Source organism: Melospiza georgiana, chromosome 18 (genome assembly GCF_028018845.1).
Source record: "Melospiza georgiana isolate bMelGeo1 chromosome 18, bMelGeo1.pri, whole genome shotgun sequence".
In the NCBI taxonomy this organism is placed as follows: domain Eukaryota; kingdom Metazoa; phylum Chordata; class Aves; order Passeriformes; family Passerellidae; genus Melospiza; species Melospiza georgiana.
In genome coordinates, this window is record NC_080447.1 from 11,834,296 (window position 1) to 11,853,150 (window position 18,855).

Sequence of the window (18,855 nt, forward strand, 5' to 3'; positions counted from 1 at the left end):
AAGGGAAGGAAAGGAAAAGGAAAGGAAAAGGGAAAGGGAATGGGAAAGGGAATGGGAAAGGGAAAGGGAAAGGGAAAGGGAAAGGGAAAGGGAAAGGGAAAGGACTGTTTCAATAATTTACTGCTGCTTTAATGTTTTTATTTTGCATAAAAGCAATCTAAAGATGTACAGGACCAACAGATACAAAAACTGTAGTTTTTGTAGCCTTGACAAAATATTCAAACTACCAAACCCTCACTCTGAGATGGAGCAAACTTTCCTCACAAAAGAATTGATTCATGGGTGACATTTGAAACTGGGAGAGATGGATTGTGAGGGATGGAACAGGGAACACACACCTGCAAATGAGCTCTTACCTCCTCTAAAGACACCACAGAATCCACATGCAGGTTGGGCAGGCGGATCACGGGGCTGCTCTCACTGCCAGCCTCAGCCTGGCTGCTGCTGGAACTCTGCAGCATCTCAGTGCAGATATCATAGTTCTCAAGTGCCTGCTCCATGTCTCCCTATGGAAACAATACACAGGAAAACAATCAACCAAAAAAATCCTACAGTTCTCACAGCAGAAAGTCTCCAAAACTTGTAGAAAATGTTTAAATTTAATGCAGGCTGTGTGATTACTGCATGTCCTCAAAAATTATAAAATAAATTCAACTGAATAGCTCAAATTAAAGCAAAAAGATTTAAAAATATTTACCAATTATTTCAATAATGGATGAAACAAATCAGAAAAATGGAATTCAGCCTGTATAAATTTGTAAGACTGGTCTGGAGTGCTAAAATCCCTTTCCTTAAAAAGGCAGAAGAGTAAACCAGCAGAAATAACTCCTCCATTTGTGCAAATTAAAACACTGAGCAAAGAAACATTCATATATTCTGCAAAGCAAATGAATTCTCCTTGCTCTGTGCAAAGTAAGTACCGAAATTGAGATGTCAGGGAGACATGCACAGGCAAAATACAACTCTGCATATTACAAGGAAAAAAGTGCCAGTAGTTGTATAGGAACTCTCATTTTTTCTAAATAACTTTATTGGAAAGGAAGCCTTAGATGCAGGGGAAAAAAAGGGGGAAGGAACAAGTTAGTTCACACTTATGAAAACTGACTCACACAACTAGTTGACAACAGATTTAAACATAATTATTGCATTAAAAAACCCTCTTTGATGTCCTGGAGAAGCCACACTGAGACGTAGAAAAAGACTGAGATCAAATAACATTTCTTTCAAATTATTCCCTTAGTGATAGGCTTAAAAACCTCTGCTTCAAAATTTGCATATTAAATTTAAAGTCTTCAAAAGCAGAACCACGCCACCTTGAAAAAGCAGAGGGAACAGTAAAAAAAAAAGAGCCTGTTTCAGTTCAAATCTGAATTTTGGTGTTCCTGAAACTCTGACAGTGTCCATGAATCCAGACCCTCAAAAATCTTATGTTCTGCAGCTCCCCAACACTATTCCAAGTAGCTTTAGTACAAATATTTTCTTTTAAGCTGAGTACAAGTTCATTTAAACAAAGACATATATTAAACATATCTGAATATTTGCTGAGCATGTGAGACCTCCTACTTCATTTCCACCTCAACCCTCAGGGGAAGTTAATCATATTTAGAAGCAAAATGAAATCACTATGTTTTAAGCTGATTTTATCCACATGCCTAAAAGAGTTGAGATTCCTGAATCAGCTGCATCTGAAGAATATTTGTAGGGAGACAGAATATAAGAAAATAAAAATAGTGTAGAAAGTAATCTTAGCCCTAAGGAGCTGCAGCTGGGCCAGTTATCAAAGATTGGGAACAGGCCTGACTTTACCAGGCCACAGCTGTAAGCAATGAGAAGAAGAGTGCAATAAAGGAGTGTGGTGGCTCTTTTTGAAAAAGAGAGGGTAGCCTTGACATAATATTCAAACTACCAAACCCTCACTTCTTCACAAAGTAGCCAGGGGGAGTCAGTTGGTTACTTTGTGAAGAAGAAAGAGTCAGTGCTCTGGGGAGCTACCCACGAGAAAACACCAAGAAGGTGTGAAACTTTTGCCATAAGGAGATAACAGTGTGGAACCCCTGTGATAAAATGATAACATATTGACTTGAATTTGGGACAAGCTGTGTTTGTTACACCAAAAGCAAACCCCACCTGCAGTGCCAGGAACCGAGCCTTGAGCCAATAGACCCGAGTGACAAACTCCATCCAGCCTTCCTCAAATAAATCCCGCTGTGAGGATGCAAAGGACAGCTGCAGCAGGTCTCCCAAAAAATGGGTTCCCGGGAAGTCAGGACCAAACTTGCCATTCACAGAGGCAGCAGGACAATTTCTTGGAGAAACTGCAAGTCAATGAATTACATTTTATTATTAAATTACCGGCATCCCATGGAAAGAGTCCCACAGAGCAGAATTCCAAAGTTATGATCTACCTGAAGGTAAACAATTGATAAAGCAATAAAACACAGATCTGGAAGATATTAAGAAAAAAATAGCTCCAAAATCCAGTGAATTCCTGGAAACACTTCTTCATACACTCCCAGTGTTTTTAGAGTTTGAAGAAAATTTAAGTTCTCACCTGTAGAACTCTTCCCTTTTGTCAGTAGCCACTGATCTAATTGCAGCTCCATGCAAGAAAGGCTCATTATCATCATATCCTTCAGAAAAAGTAAGGAGATATCAAAAGAGTATTCACAGCAAGAAATACATTAAAAGAAGCATAAATTTAAAAAAAAATCACTAAATTTGCAATTTACTTCAAAGAAAGCCTTCATCTTGTCCTCTTGGGATTTCTATTCCCAAGCTATAACTACTTCTTCTGCCTGAGGTGTACAGTAACTGACAAATCAACAGGTACAAAGGCAAACAATACTCAGAACCATTAAAAAAGAAAAATCTCAGTTCATGGAAGAAGGTCAGAACAGCATTGCCTGGTGTTAGAAAAAAAGTCATCCTTACTTTTTAACTTGGCTGAAATAAAACTATATTAAATTGCCAAATCATGCCAAAAGCACGATTCCAGAATATAGCAGTAGCACTGACATTTGAAAAATAAGACAAAATTTAAGAAAAGTAAGCAGTTATGCAGTAATAATGAGAGCCAAGGGAATACATTTATAAATATATTTACATTTGTTTTAAAAAGGGCACATATATATGAAATATATACATAAATAAGTCACAGGATGTATAAAAATTTAACATCTGCTACATAGAGGCACTTTTGTTTGTTTTGCAAATGACATCAATGGAACACAGCAATTTCCATAATTAATATTTCATTTACAAAGAAGTAAAAGCACTTGATCTGAAAAAATATTTCCAACTGAAGTCATACCAAAGGCAAATAACTTTCCAAATGAATACAGACTGCTAACATTAAAAAGATAACATAGGCTGGCTCAGTGGCCAAGAATTATCAGAACTGGTTTTATAATTCAAGAAATATCATCTTCTACCATTAAGCTGGTTTAACAATAATGTAAAGAACTTATTCTTTCTTCTATTTGCTTTCAGGAAATTCCAGATGGATAAAGGTAATAAAATGGTAATGCTGAGGAGGTGGTTTTGGTTTGTTTTGTTGTTGTTTGGGATTTTGCTGTAAATTTCAGGTTATCTTAAAACTACAGAGTATTTACTCTACTTAAAGCAGCAATGCTGACCCTCAATCAGACAGTGAGAACAGAGCAGCCTCTGTTCTGACCTGATGACAAAACAAAACTGTGTCACGTCAGAAGAAAAGGAAGGGGGGAAGGAAAAAAGAAAAAGCAAGGACAGAATAAAGGGGTAAAATATACCTGTGTCTATGACATCTCTGTGGGTGTTTATGTGCACAAACACACCTTATACACAGGTCAGAGCTGCATGTGGCATCACCCAGGTGTGCTCAGCCCAGAACAGCTCCAGGAGCTGCAGTGCACCCAAGTTTGGGACAGTTACCACAGCTGGGACAAGCAGAGCTGAGCCAAACCTGTGTCTGCTGGATCTCACTGGGTACTTTGGGCACCCTGACACCAGGACAACAGCAAATATGGAATAAGGAAAGGTGCTGCATTACCTTGATGTGTTGATTGCTTGAGTCCCTCAGGAGTGGGTTGGGGAGGCTGCTGCTGTGCTTCCTCCAGCTGTTGTAGATGCTGAGCACCACCTCACACAAACCAGGAGGCCACTTCACCAGGAACTTCTGGCTGATGACTTTCAGGTATCTCATCATCAGCTCCAAGATCCCACCATTGTTCAGGTTATCCAGCAGGAATTCATGAACATCCTGTTTTTCTAGAAAACAGAAAAACACAAAGGCCTACATCTAAGGTTGAGGCAGATCATAACTTGAAAGAATTAAGTTTCAACAGTGTTTTGTGCCCTTCTATCACAGCAGTTCTGCACTGCACATGTGCAGAATTCAGTTACTGTATTCCAATCTGTTTAAATGGAAATTCCACACAACTGGGCTCCTGCACAGTGATTGAGCAATTCCTCAAGACTTAAAAAATTAGTAGCAACTGAGATACTTCTATACTATAAAATTATACTTTTTAAAAAGCATATACTTCCATATCTTCAGGCATGACAGAAAAATACAGAAAATAAAGCACATAATACAGCAAAACCAACAAAGAATGAGCAGAAGATATAAGGCAATCCCTACCAGACTCCATAAATGTTGTAGAATCAAATGACATTCTGTGTGGTCCAACATGCTGAAAATTCTCCTCTTTGATCTCTGATTGCACCTCATAGTTATTGAAAGGGTCCTCCTCCTCCTCAGGGTCCAATTTCCTTAATCTGTGTGAAAGGGGGGCAAGAACCACAATATCAACAGTCCTCATTCTTTATTACTAGATGAAATCTAAATATGAAACACTGTGCAAATGTTAACAGTGAGAATATATTACTGAAACAACTTCAGAGATTTGCATCCGGTTCCTTTTGTCCAAATCAAGATTACTTTATCTTATCCATTTTGATTTGTGCATTGTCCACTAATTCACTTTAACAGTAGTAAAAGCTTTTTTATTTTTTATTCAGCAATTTTTACTAAAAGCAGTATTGTTACATTTATCAGAAGATAATGCACTGCATCTGCTGCAAAAAAATCCCATGAGACTGGTAGTTTTAAGGTTGGGGGGGATCAATTAAACAAAATCCCAAACAGTTTTATCTCTGTGATCATCTCATAATGAAAGTTATTGCAGTACAGTACCTGGAAGGAAGGAACTTCACCAACAGCTCCTGAAAGTCAACCTTCTCCTCTTTCTTACACTTGGTGTTCCGAACTCTAGCAGATCTCCTTTTGGCTGTTTCTCCACTGTCTTCTGTAATTCTTCTTCTCTTCACTCCTTTCTTAGATTTATCACCTGCAGATATGTCACCTAAAAACATAATGAAAAAAACCTCAAAACCTGACAGGTTAAATTGACAAATAAAAAGTGAGTAATCTTTTTTATTTTTAAAAACATAATTACACAGCAGCACTTGAGATTCATTGGTTTCCTTCTGAAGACAGTGCCAAAAAAATCTTGTACAGATTTCAAATAAATATAGCTGACAGTTTGATCTTCTCAGCTTCTTAAAGTGACACATGAGCAGAAAAATAACACAGTCATCTTTTTGTAAAGCAGCTCATTCATTCTAAGGAGTTCCCAGCATTAAAAGTTTGATGTGCATCACTGCTGGAATGGAGTCACAATTTTTCACATCCTACAGACTGAAAAACTGAAGTGTGGGGTAACAGCACAAAACCAGAAAAGGTCAGATACTCCTTCACTTTCTCTATCAGGTGTTACACATATGCTGAAAAGGTTCTGACTCCACCAATGTGCAGCTGAAAGACAGCATGTCCCAAAGAATTCTGAAGTGGTTTTTATACCCAGATAAGTAGGAAAGGTATCTTGAATCTTAGACTGAAGTACCTTGCTCACCTACAGCAGCTCCTGGCTCCAATGAACTCTGGCTGTGACTTGGGAAGTTGGGTGTGGTTGGAGTGTAAGGTAACACAGGATCTGGCACTGTCACCACTGGATTAGTGCTGACAGGAGTTGCCTGAATTACACTGACAGGAGTAGAGGTGGGAGAAAGCATCAAATGTTGAACTGGGTCTCTGTACTCTGAGAGATCAATTCTCTTTCCCAGACTGGGGCGAGGAGGATCACACGTTGTGAGGTGCTGATACATGGCAAGCAAGGCTTCTCCCAAACACTTCCACCTGCAAGGGAAACACAACAGCATCACAATGTCTTCACTTCTTGTCACACTATTTTCTATATTAAGTTTACAAACCGAACAGCATTCAACATTGTTTTTTCACTAACAGCTTAGAGATAGCAAGAGCAGCTTCTCAGTGGGACAACCATACACACCTGAGTATCAAAAACCTGTTCCAGCACTCAAAAAATGTCTCTAAAAACACAAGGCTCATGCAGTAGTTGCTGAGGAAATTATACCAAAAGCTAAAAAAAAAGTAGTGTCAAAGAAAATTTTCAGGTTCTGCATTCAATCAGCAACACTAAAAGAACTCATCCTTATTCACAAGTGTGAATAATTTCTCTGCAATACAAACTACATGCAGAGTCCATTAATATTCCAGAAAAACTTGTGCAATACAAAAACCAAACGCCAATCCTTTATGCCTTAATAAAGACACACATAACAACTTACTAGTATCCTTATATCTTCCTGCAAGTAAAGAATTGCAAATTTTTTTCTGAGTTTTCATTATTCCAGTAGTAAAAACAATTTTTAAAAACTAAAGTTGCTTTGAAATTCACATACAAACTAGTCATATATGAAAATATGAAATCCAGAATGTGTTGGAATAGCTGCCAAATCATTCTCAGATAGCACATTTGTTTTTTACATCACTGGTTTAAAATCAAAAGTTGAAAACTAATAGCTGTGGGGATTATGCTAAACCATAAGCACACCAAACCAACCTATAACCTAGTAAGAAAACGCTGGGGGAGCTCGGTTTGTTTTTACAAGGAAATAAAAGGTGTTTTGAAGAAATCTGAAGCACAACACAGTTATCAGCATATGTGCTTCAGAGGATCTTTTTGAAAAGAGAAAATAGCAAGACGTACGTGAAAAAGGGAATTGGCTGCACCAGCCTGAGGTCTGGCTCCCTGTCACGCACCAGCAGCGCCTGTCTCTTCTTACGGAGCTCCAGTGCCTCACTTATGATCCTTCCTGCTTCAGCTGCACCCACAGTCACATTATGGATAGACATGTCACTAAGAAATAACAAAAAATGGAGATAAGTGAAAGTTTTTGTTTGCTGGGTTGTTTTATTAAAGCCTAGAGGGGATCCATTTGATACCATCATGTAAAGTAACAAAAGCAGCATTAAAAGAAGCATTCACATAACATCATGTTACCAACTTTATGGCACACTTATATATAGATGTCTCAACCACCAGAAATCTTTGTTCTGAATGATCAGTTAACTTAGACACATCCTGTCAATTTTATGGGCCTCTATTTTCCCACTTTCCTACTACCCACTCCTCCTATAAAATCCATACAGAAAGAAAAGGGGAGTTTTTGGTGAGGTTTTCTTGGGGAGTGAGAGTTGTTTTGGTTGTTATTAGTTTGTTTTAATTAGGAAAACTAAAGTGAATGCTGCAGGGATCAAGAACTAATTAGTAAAATAAAGGCAGATGATTACAAGAGATCTAGGTATGAAAACAAATGAGCAGCAACAAATGGATTATTTTCATCTTTCTACCTTGCTTCAAAAGGAATTCCTGAAGAACATTCTGTCAGCAGCACCAACATGTTATTATTCAGAAGGAAAGTCAGCAAGGTAAAAGCACAAGATCTGAGCAACCCCAAACCCAAAATTTACACCCCAAAGGCAGTATATACTCTAATAAGACAAAACTCACCATTTGAGAAACATCCTTAAGGAATCTTTCTGGAGGCAAGGCTGCTCCTCAAAGATCTTCTCCTTCAGAACCAATCCTTTGCTATACAGACAATCTTTTTCCAGAGCTTTGCAGATAAAGTACAAACATGCTGACAGAGAAATAAAAATGGAATGGTCAATGGCTGCTTTGGTTCATTCAAAGCTCCCATTTCTGGGCCTCACATACACCACTGAATTCCACCCAAATGTGACATTTACATTAATTAGTCCAATTGCTTTGTAAGGTGTTAAATAATTACATGCATACAGTTAAAATAGCCTATTGTGTCTTCCTAGGTACTGTATCCAGAAAAAAAAAAAAAGTAATTAATTTTGTTTAAACAATGTTCGGAGTACATCTTTCACTTACTTTCAAGCCTGTTCTGGCACAGAAGAAATTAGAACCATAAAACAGCAACACAATTATTCACCATTTTTATGTTATCAAATGTCTTAACTGCAGATTCCATTAGTGAAGCAAGCAGTGTATCCACTGCTGTAACTACAATTAATCCTTCCAGGCTATGAATGAGACTGTAGATTTATACCCAAACCCTGGAGTTATGCAGCAGGAAATTACTAGAAAACCAAAACCAACACAGGTGGAAAGGTAGAGGAATAGTGTACAGGGAACTTCCTGCAGAGGCTCTGATCTGTGAGACCACAGACATTTATTTTTAGGGTAACCAAAAATAAATAATAAAACTTCTCCAAACCATCATGCTTTATAATTCAGTAAAATCTCTATCATGGAGTAGCAGTCTCTATCAAACCCTGTTGCATTGCTTAAGCAAGACACACTTCAACCTATAGATTTCACTGTAACAATTTTTTCTGGTATGTAAAATCACATACTGAGATGCTTTTCATGCACTGTACTCACTTGTGTAGTCACTGAGTGTATACAAAATTGTGATAAGGTTATCCAAACAAGGCCAGTGATCAGGATTGCACCTGAGCCCTTCTTCAAAAGCGTGACGAGCCAAGGGCAGGCGGATCAGCTTTATCGCCACACGACCGATTTTATACCAGAGATTCACATCAGTGGAGTCCAGCATTACAGCCTGGAAATACAACAAACAGAATCATCCACATTTCAGACATGCAAACCCACCTTGCTGCAGGACTGGCACTGCTTTAGTTTTCAGCAGGACCACAACTGCTTTGGAGGACCAATTTTATCCCACACAGCATCAGAAAAACCACAGTATTCAACTGCACACTGACATGATGTATGCTGGATGTGTCTGTCTGTATTTTAAGAAGTTTTTACAAATATTAAGGCTCCAGTGTCTAATTTCAGCTGCACTATACCTCCAGATAGAACTCCATGGCTGTCTCCAAGTCATCCCGCTGTGCTGCCAGTTGTGCCAGGTTTTTATAGGTGGAGTATTTTAACATCAAACCCGGGTGCTTCAGCCCTTCTTTCTCATCACCAGAAAGAACGGCCTAGAAATAAAAAAATAAATGCAATGTGGGCATTAGGAATCAGACAAGTAACAAGTACTGACATTTCTAGTTAGCCAGTTAGAAGTGAAGTAAGACAAAATACAGCAAACAGTTTCCAGAGTGTCATTGTCCCAAGGTCACTGACCTCTCTCAGGAGACGAATCTCAAGTAGCTCATGATAAGCTTTAGCAGACTCCTCAAATCTGTCATGTTTCTGAAGGTCCAGAGCTTTGTGGTACAAAGCAAAAGCTTCTGCTTCCTGTGATTTAAATAATTAGAATGTATTTATTAAGAAAACTTTATTAGATATATTTATTATGTATTTCAGTGGTTTCACACTTTCAATACTTTCTGCTATACAGCAGAACATTTGTGTTACTGTCCTAAAATAACTCGAGTGAAGTTTTAGTTACTCTCTCAAGACATAGAGTAACTAAACTTTTATAAGAACAAAATATCATGGTTGAACAAATCCCTACAACTAGAGGACAAAAGTCCCATTGAGACAAAACTTCATTAAGATAATTGTGGAATGACTCACCTGAGCTTCCTTGGTCTGTGTTTTGTGGCTTTTGAAGGTACCTTCATAGTCATCCTCAACCGTGGAGCTCGCGTTCAGCGCTGCGATGCGGATCTGGAACGGCAATTGAGACATCACAAGAAATGTGAGAAATGTGGCACCTACAATCCTTTGAAAACTGGATTTTTCTCTTTTTTTTTAATTAACTGGTACACAAACAATACTGAGAGATCTCTACACAAAGTTACAAGAGCTGTCATTAATTCAATCATCCCTAATTGCAAATAAACAAATATCAAAACCATTTCCCATCCAAAATCAGCTGAAAAAACGAAATTTCAAGTGTTTTGCAAGCAAGAGTTTTCCTAAATAGCCATATGCATTACAGTGATTTTTTTTCCAAATTCTTAAATTTACCAATAACTACAATCACTCCGAAAACAATGTTCTCATTATGGCAATTTATTCTTAGTCCCAGGGAAAGAGGAAAATTCTCAATTTTATTGCTAGCTAACACCTCAAAAGCCATCTCAAAAAAGCCTTACCATGTTCACAACTATTCACAATGTCTTTCTCCAGGAATAGAAGGAAGAGTCTATCACAAACAGGCCTGGAAAGCAAACAGGATTAGAATATTTATTCTGTTCACAAAGAAAACATTCAGAAGTAAAAGACAATACTTTACAGGAACACTTTAATAACCAATTAACCACCACCCCATGCTAAGAGATAGCCCAACAACTAAGGAACAATGATGCCACTGAGGAATAATTTTAATTGCTGCCACCCCTGGTACAAGAGAACCAGTGTTTGTCCCACAGCTGTTCTGAGTATCCTGACCAACCTCTACAGAACAGCCCCAATGCAAAAACAAGTTCTAGCTACTGCAGACACACTTACATCTACTAGATGGGTGCAAACAAAAGAAATGGAACTTTTTCTAACTAGCATTTCTTCATTCTGAAAAAGAACACTCATACTTCCAGTCCTTTTTACCACTGATAAAAAGTTTGAAGGGGTAAATACACTTTTATAACCTGTAAGTAATTTTTTCTTCATAAGTAAGCTCATAATTTATATTCAATTAACTGCTTGAAACATCACGTTGGTAAAGGCAAAAAATATGAAAGAGCTCTGTGCTGCTTTATAGAAAACCTTCACTGCTACATGATAAAACATTCCCATCAACTCAAACAAGATGACATATGCAAGACAGGCTAAAAACAGTCTTTAATATGCATTAATAGAAGAGTAAATCCAGAATTAACCACAGCAGGAAGCAGTGGGAGTTTTGAACTCTAAGCTGAATTAACTCATACATCATCATGATGAGTTCTGCATGTGGAGAAAATAAGCCTGACAGGAATTTCACTCATTCAGCAATGCTGGCCCATGCACCACTGGTTCTCCCTGCCTGTGGTTAAATTAGACTGACAACTGCACAGCAATAAAGCATTTTTCTCTTTAAAGTCACCAGATAAACATTAATAAAACTTCAAATCTTCAGGACAAACTCCTTGTCTATTTTCACATTAAGAAAATAAATGCAGAGATATTAATGGTTGCTTTCAGATAGACTGAGTTACACATTTGGACAGGGTGTAGATGCTTGTGACATTTAAGTAACTCAGTCTGTATGATCCCAAATCAATTACATGTTTAAGTTGTAAATCCACTTACAAAAATGCCTGTATTCAGTAATATGCCCAAGACTTTTGCTGAATCCAAATAATCTTGCTCAAGGTGGCAGAGGAAGGCAACAGCAGGGACTACAGTCAAGGCTTTACATCCGAGGCTGGACTCTTGGGGAAACTGCAACGGCAGAAAACGTGGGAAAACAATTTCAGTTCCACTTATTATTTATACTGGAAGCTTGTAACAGGCAGGAACTTAGTGACAACCACACTCCTGCCTGGTGTGCACAGGCTGAAAGCACAGAACCAAACAGGACTGAGGTGTTGCTGGCAAGCAGGGGCAGGTGTTGCCCCACAGCTTTGGCAGGGTGTTGTTTCATTTTACTTCAAACCAGGCACTGCACATGGCTGCAGAACTGAGGGAGGGAGTTACAGCAGTGCCACAGCCCTTCTAAACTGAGTGTGTCACTGTTAGCACTCCAGAGGAACACAGCTACACGAGACAAGCAGGCAAAAAATAACTCCTCTCTCATATTAAGTACAAACCAGTTTGAATTTTAACAGATACAAGAGTGTCTCGGCTATAAATCTGTGGCTACAACAGGTGTGCACATCCTCAAAGGCAACAGGACTTTGGCCTTCAAAACCTTCCCTCCTTTAACCTTAGCAGTTTAGAAGTTAAGCAAATATTTCCAATGTCAGCTCTTGCTCCCAGAACTTGTGTTCGCAACTTCTAAGTAAGAAACAAAGGGAGTGACTCGGGCTTTCCCAGCTTTTGTTGTTCCTGCTACACTGGGGATCCACGCATTGCAGTTACACGTTTAATAACACTTGAGTTTTGTTCTGGGTTTCTTTCTTTAACATTGCAAAGCTCCGCCTCGCTTCAGCACAGCCGTTCTGACGGAACACGATCACTTTCCGCACGGAGCCCAGGGACGCTGCTCTCGCCGCTGGCCCGGAGGGCGGCACACGGGGCCGGGAGCCCCCGTTCGCCTCCGCCCGCGGCCCCGCGGAGGGACGGGCACGGTCGAGGCCGCTCAGGCCGGGCTCTCGCCACCCTCACGGGGCAGGGCCCGAACGCCGCTGCCCCTCCGCGGGGCCGGGCGGACGGGACACTCACCTGGCGGGGCGGCCCCTGGCATGCCGGCGCTGCTCCCGGGGGGTTCCCGGGCTGTTCCCGGCGCGGCTCCCTCAGGCTCCCGCCGCTCCCCCGGGAGCCGCGCTCCGCCCGTTTCCACCGCAACCGCCTCCGGAGCCGCCGCGCCAACAACGCAGCGCCGCATTGGCCGGGCCGCCCGGCCGCAGCCAGCCAATGGCAGTGCCGCGCACTGCGGGGCGGGAGCGGCGGCTGAGGGCGCCTCGGGGTCGGAGTTTGTCCCGGCTGGGAAAACTCCGGGCTCGGTTTGGCCGGGAAAGCTCCGGGCTCGGGATCCCGGCCGGGAAAGCCCCGGGCTCGGTTTGGCCGGGAAAGCTCCGGGCTCGGGATCCCGGCCGGGAAAGCCCCGGGCTCGGTTTGGCCGGGAAAGCCCCGGGCTCGGTTTGGCCGGGAAAGCTCCGGGCTCGGGATCCCGGCCGGGAAAGCCCCGGGCTCACGGTCCCGGCTGGGAAGCGACACCCCCGTGCCGGCCAGACCACGTCCAGTCCTTCTTTAAACACTTGCAGGGATGGTGATTCCGCCACCTCCCTGGGCAGTGTTAAAAATAGGTTAGGAACTGTTGGAGAATAGTTTGTAATTGTTAAGTATGTACTATAGTTTGGTTGTTGTAAAAGGGTAGTTATAAGAAATACGGTACTGAGCATACCGTATTGCACCTAAGTGAAGTGCATCTCCCCAAGCGAAACGAGCCGGCCTGGGCAGAAATGTAATGGCCAATCGAGCGTCTTAAACCTTCATGCAAATGAAGGATCCAAACAGAAAACAATCCAAAGGGACAAAAAACAGGATAAAAAGGGGCTCCTGACCCACTGAATTTGTGCTGCTCCATCGGGGATATCGCTGCTGAAGAAGCCCCAGCATCCTCGACGGGAACGCTCCTGCTCGGCCCGGCCTCCCTTGCTTTAGGCCTTTCTCTTTGTTATAATAAATTCTGAAATCACTTTAGTACCAGGAGTCCAGTCCCGTTTTTAACAGGCAGCACGGTCTAATGTCTGAATCAGTTTTTCTGTGGAGAAATTGCTCCCAATATCCAATCTAAACTTCCCCTGGCACAGCTTAAGATTCATTGCATCAACACCAAAGTACCAGGACAGCAAAGTGCTCCTGGCCTCACCTCCCCTGGGCAGCCTGGCATCTGCTCCTGAAACACTGGGGCCAGCTGTTTTCTTTCCTGTGGAAAAGTGTCACCATTCCCTTTCAGGGATCCTCCACTGAAATTTGGATACCACCTCCAAGGATTAATACATCCAAGGACTGATCCCACTCAAAAGCTGTCAGGACAGAATGGTGTTCCTGTACCCCTGGACAGTCTTGTCTGACCCATCAACACTGGGACCATGAGCATTCCTTGCCAAGGAAAGGCACTGTCACTGTCTTTCAGCAGTCCAACTCCAAACTGTGGAGCTGATCTTCCAAACTGATTCTATCTGGGGATTTCTCACAGAAGAATGGTGCAAGGACAGAAAGGATTGCCTTTTCAACCCTCAGACACCTGCACAATGCTGGGCAGAGCTGCTTTCCTTCACAAAGTAAAGCCCTGCCACCCTCTTTTTGCAGGCCATCTGCAAAATTTGGATTCCAGCTTCAGAAATGAAGAGCTCTAAAGATTGCTCCTATTCAGCAGGTGACAGGAAGGGCAGATGTTATTCTGCCCCAGGAGCTTCAGATGCAGCTGGTGTGGGATGTGAGCAAAACCCTGAATGTGTGTGGATGCCCTGCCCAGGGGGCTGGAAATCAGCCCAAGGCCACAGAGTTTCCCTAAAGCCATGGAGCCAGCTGGAGATGGGAACACACTGTGTGCCCCTGAGGGAAGTGGAGCCCAGCAGCACTGAGACAGCTCTGTGTGGAAATGACTTTATAAATAAGGTGTAAGGTGGTCAGATGTCACAGACATCTCTTATGAAAAATCCTTTCCTTAGGATTTTTCCTCCTGAGAAGCTGGGAGCCCTCAGGAACAAAATGTAAACAATGGTTATCTGCTGCTGTGGAATGCAACAGGTGCATCTGTGATTGGTCTCATGTTGGTTTCTAATTAATGGCCAATCACAGTCAGCTGGCTTGGGCAGAGAGTCTGAGCCATGAGCCTGTTATCATTCTTCTTTCTTTTTCTATTCTTAGCCAGCCTTCTGATGAAATCCTTTCTTCTATTCTTTTAGTATAGTTTTAATATAATATATATCATAAAATAATAAATCAAGCCTTCTGAAACATGGAGTCAGATCCTCGTCTCTTCCCTCAGACCCCTGTGAACACCATCACAGTCAGACAGCAGTGTCAGAGATAGAGATGTGCCATCCTCAGCCCCACAGAGACCCCAGCACAGCCCAGACAGGCTGGCAAGGCCCCAGCTGTGGGGCAGAACCTCACCTTTCAATACTCCTGCTGCTCCAACACATCTCACTCACTGATGAAGGTGAGCTGGTGCTCAAGCACTGCACTGAATCACCCCTGAGCACCATGAGGAACAGCCCTCCTCACCTCAAATGGAGCAGCTGTGTTAATGCCCTGCTTTCCACCATGGCACACCAAGCACAGGGTGGTTGTGAGCAGCAGCATCACTGCTGTGTCTGCAGAGTAACTCACAAAGCTCTCACAACCCTGCAGCACTTCCCTGTCAGTGGTGCCCTGCATCATCCCCAGGGCCTCACTGCTCCTCTCCAGTGTAAACACACAGACAGATTGTCCAAAGTCCAAAGGTCTGGGGCTAGGAAATGGTTACTCAGTGATCAAAATCAGGGCATTGCCTTCCAGTTTGAACATATTTGGGGAGCAGAAATATTTGTTAACCTTAGGAGGTTGAGCCTGGGAAGTTACAACAGTAAAAGATCAACCATAGGTGGGAGCTGCTAACTCCAGGTGTCAGGCAGGCTGCAGCCCTTGGAACAGGGACCAGCTGCATGCAAGGGAAAGGGATTTTATGATGTCATTGCTGAGCCATAGATAGGGGTGGTGTATTTGATTTCTCCAACCTGAGGACTGAAAAACGTTTCCTGCTTTTCTGGTTGATTTGTTCATGCCCTGGGGGGGTTCCAGGGGCCTGCATAACCCCTTTGTAGGGGGGTTATCCTTCTCAAGTCCCAAAGTACTGCCAAACCTACTCCAACGTTAGCTCAGTGAAGTAAAAAATAGGCCATTTCTTCAGAGTAACATGAACTTTCCTACATCTTCTTGCTCAACTCTGCAGTCCTGGGGAAGCTGTTCCCAGGCACAAGCCCACACTGGGAGCAGCCAAGGGTGAGGAAAGCAGAGCCTGCAGAAGTCCCCAGGCTGGGCAACATGGCCCAAAACCAAGAGAACTGGGGCCCAGGGCTGAGCAAGGTTTCTCTGAAGGAAACAAAGGCTTTGGCAAGGGACTGTGGTTGTTACTTCAGGAGGCAGAAGGACCTCCAGGAAATGAACCATCTGCAGATCAGAATTAAAGTGAGAACATTTTCTGCATTTTGGAATATTCAGCTCAAGCTGGTGCAAAGCCAGGCTGTGCACCCCCTTCTCTGCAACCCTGTACTTCTGAGTCAGTTCTCAGACTCAGGTCACCTACCTGGTTATTGCCTGAGTTTCAACAACTTTAGACTGAAAAACCTCCTGAGAAAGTGGAGAGACTTGGGCAGGCACAATGTCAGTCTGCAAGCACTAACACCTACAAATCCCCAGTGCTGTGAGCCAGCAAACTGACACTTATCAAAAGAAGGTTTGTGACAGTTTATCAACCAGACAAGGTGCAGCCCCCCAGCCTGATACACAAATTTGTGTTTGGTATCGTATTCCCATCAGATCTGTCAAACATAGAAGTTATTTATGGTGTACAGGGAACAAACAATTTTTAAATGGTAATTAGAAGATACCTCAGGCCATAAACAAATAAAACTCCCTTTGGAATGATGAAGGAGCACAGAAGCCCCCTTCATTCTTGTGTTCTCTTGCACTCCCATGTCTGGGATGTGCCCTGAGCTCCCTGACCAAGTCACAAAGAGAAAGGGAACTGATAATTTTATTAGCAGCAGAAGGCAGAGGCAACATTGTACACAAAAAGTACCCTGCTTTTGTTATAATGAAATGCCCTATATGTTATAATGTGTAATCTAAAGTGAGGGAGTATATGGGTCCTAAAAACCCAAAACACTTCTCTGCAGGGAAAGTGAGCCAGAAACATCAGCCACAGATCACAATGAGATGCTGTTATCATCCCAGAACTCCCCATAACAGCAAGGAAAAGGACTTTGGACAAGCAGTGAATAACAGGAATTAAAGCTGGCAGTAGCAGAAACTTCAAAATATTTTCTGGTGGCACAGTTCAGGTATTCAGCAGTAACTCTCTCCTCCAGCCACTGCCATCAGCAGACAGACATTGAGCCCTGGAAACTTTGTGAACAGGACAATTTGTGGGAGCAGTCACAGGAGGAGGCAAGAGCAGAGCACAGAGCACAAGATCTGATATGAGTCTTCAATGCCTAAACTTCTCTCCCAATAATCACCCCTCTTTCCAGAAAGGGCTTTCAGGGGAGCCTGAAAAAAGAAAAGAATTTGACTTCCAGGTCATCTTCACTGGCCTGAGACTCTTCTGCTGCCACACAGAAACAGAAAAAAGGATTTTTTCTGCCTTGCAAATTATAAGAAAAACTAGATAAACCTCAGAACCTCTCTGGTCCTGAGTAAAGCCAAATGTTCTAGAATTAAACTTTTTACTGCTACAAGCAGCTTTGTCTAGGCCTGAACTTGAAACAAAGACTTTGAACTATTTCAGTAAAATCAGCTGATTACCTCAGTCTTGAACTTTGTGTGTACAGGACGCAAATACAAAAGTGAATCGAGCTACACAGATTGGATCACAAGAGGAAACAAGCAGACAGACAGACAGAGCTGATCATCTCTGGGTCGCCCTTCACCCTGGCTTTGCTCCAGCAGCTGCTCCAAGGATCACAGGAATGTCATGACTGTCCTGTTCTTGCCAATCTGCCAGGGCTCCAGAGGGTAAAAGCGGATGACAATCCTTTCGGGTAAAAGAGCAAAAATGTGGACAGGTAACATTATTTTACAATTAAACATTATTGCTGCTCAGTTTGTAACATAGTAGAAAATCTGCACTAGGGTCTGTCTTACAGTTCAGGTTGTTCATTTAACAGCAGGAAACGTAAGCTGTGTATGGGTCAGGGTACAAACAGACTTCACCCACACAAACAAAAGCAATTTAAATGTGATACTTGTCCATTTTAGAAGGGGCCACATAGTGCATAATCTTGCCAGGGATTTATCCTGACAGCACCCCAGAGGCAGGGAAGTACTATTATCCCTCTCCTTTGGGGAGATGGGTAAGACAAGCAGAGATGGACCTGGCTGACCTTCAGGAACAGCCTTGTTCCAGCACTTGGCAGGTGATGCCCTGGCAGGATGAAGCTTTACCAATTCCAGTGGGGTTTTGCACCAGTTTCACCAACTGTAACTACTGATCTCCAGAGAACAGTAGTGCCCAGACTGTTCAACGAGTGCACACCAGGGTGTGGTTTTATCTGGCTCCAAAACACGTCTGGGATTCAGCATCCACAAGCACTTAGTGTTTGTTAGAAATCTTGTCTTGGATCTGTATCACAACTTAGTCTCCTGGAGGACACGGGAACTGCCACTATCTCCACTGCTCTGAACATCCCCTTTGTCGTGTTCCACGTCCCTGGACCCCACAGACCCGTAGGCCCGACGAGGACGCTCTCGCTGCCCTCGGGCTGAGCCCCCGCCGGGCCGCACTCACCGGTCGGGGCCCAGGCCCAGCTGCGCCGTCAGGACATCGAAGAAGCGGGCGCTGTGCGCCTTGTTCTGCTCCGCCGTGCCCACCACGCCGATGGACGACACCGCCAGCTGGGCACAGGGCTCGGCCGAGCCCGACAGCACCATGGCCAGCCCGCTCCGCACCGTCACGTTCACCCGCTGCCGGGACACACACGGTTAGTCACGGTTAGCCACCGTCAGCCCCGCCGCCCCCGGCCCCGGCCCCGCTCACCTCCGCCGGTTTGCCCAGGATCTCCGCGGTGGCGGCGCACAGGGTCTGCGCCAGCCCCGGCGGCAGCCGCTCGGCCGGCAGGCTGGTGTCCAGCTCCACGAACGGCATGGCGCTGCTACTGCTCCGGCTGCCCGCGGCCTGCACCGCCTCTGCCCCGGCCCGGCCCGTGTCCCGCCCGCGGAGCCGCCTCTGCCCCGGCCCGGCCCGTGTCCCGCCCCCGGAGCCGCCCCG

General features: G+C 43.4%; 2 protein-coding genes across 4 annotated transcripts in view; both read right to left on the reverse strand.

Annotated features, from left to right (window-relative positions):
- CABIN1 (calcineurin binding protein 1) overlaps positions 1-12,628 on the reverse strand; it is a 116,670-nt gene extending 104,042 nt beyond the window's left edge. The window contains exons 1-16 of one of the 3 annotated variants that reach the window (XM_058037268.1): positions 12,594-12,628; positions 11,526-11,657; positions 10,391-10,455; positions 9,867-9,959; positions 9,471-9,584; positions 9,191-9,325; positions 8,760-8,940; positions 7,857-7,986; positions 7,053-7,202; positions 5,886-6,178; positions 5,177-5,345; positions 4,622-4,758; positions 4,031-4,248; positions 2,552-2,630; positions 2,128-2,315; positions 357-506 (exon numbers count right to left, since the gene is read on the reverse strand). In XM_058037268.1, coding sequence (XP_057893251.1) covers positions 357-506; positions 2,128-2,315; positions 2,552-2,630; positions 4,031-4,248; positions 4,622-4,758; positions 5,177-5,345; positions 5,886-6,178; positions 7,053-7,202; positions 7,857-7,986; positions 8,760-8,940; positions 9,191-9,325; positions 9,471-9,584; positions 9,867-9,959; positions 10,391-10,393 — 2,040 coding nt within the window. In that variant the 5' untranslated portion in view covers positions 10,394-10,455; positions 11,526-11,657; positions 12,594-12,628. The remainder of the gene's footprint in view (positions 1-356; positions 507-2,127; positions 2,316-2,551; positions 2,631-4,030; positions 4,249-4,621; positions 4,759-5,176; positions 5,346-5,885; positions 6,179-7,052; positions 7,203-7,856; positions 7,987-8,759; positions 8,941-9,190; positions 9,326-9,470; positions 9,585-9,866; positions 9,960-10,390; positions 10,456-11,525; positions 11,658-12,593) is intronic. The other 2 variants (XM_058037267.1, XM_058037265.1) reach the window with 2 other exon arrangements.
- Positions 12,629-16,618: 3,990 nt separating this feature from the next.
- LOC131091137 (D-dopachrome decarboxylase) lies at positions 16,619-18,803 on the reverse strand. Its single transcript, XM_058037031.1, has 3 exons — positions 18,625-18,803; positions 18,376-18,551; positions 16,619-17,622 (listed from the first exon to the last, which is right to left on the reverse strand). Exons 1-3 carry the CDS (start codon positions 18,730-18,732, stop codon positions 17,550-17,552), a joined length of 357 nt encoding a protein of 118 aa, XP_057893014.1. The 5' UTR covers positions 18,733-18,803; the 3' UTR covers positions 16,619-17,549.
- Between the last annotated feature and the right edge of the window lie 52 nt (positions 18,804-18,855).

Bases quoted from the DNA above. Each gene is read 5' to 3' on its own strand.
- LOC131091137 (XM_058037031.1), bottom strand. From the start codon at position 18,732: ATGCCGTTCGTGGAGCTGGACACCAGCCTGCCGGCCGAGCGGCTGCCG. The intron at 18,552-18,624 runs GTGAGCGGGGCC...GTGTCCCGGCAG, and splicing joins TCCTGGGCAAACCGGCGGAG to CGGGTGAACGTGACGGTGCG. The intron at 17,623-18,375 runs GTGAGTGCGGCC...TTTACCCGAAAG, and splicing joins CTGGGCCTGGGCCCCGACCG to GATTGTCATCCGCTTTTACC.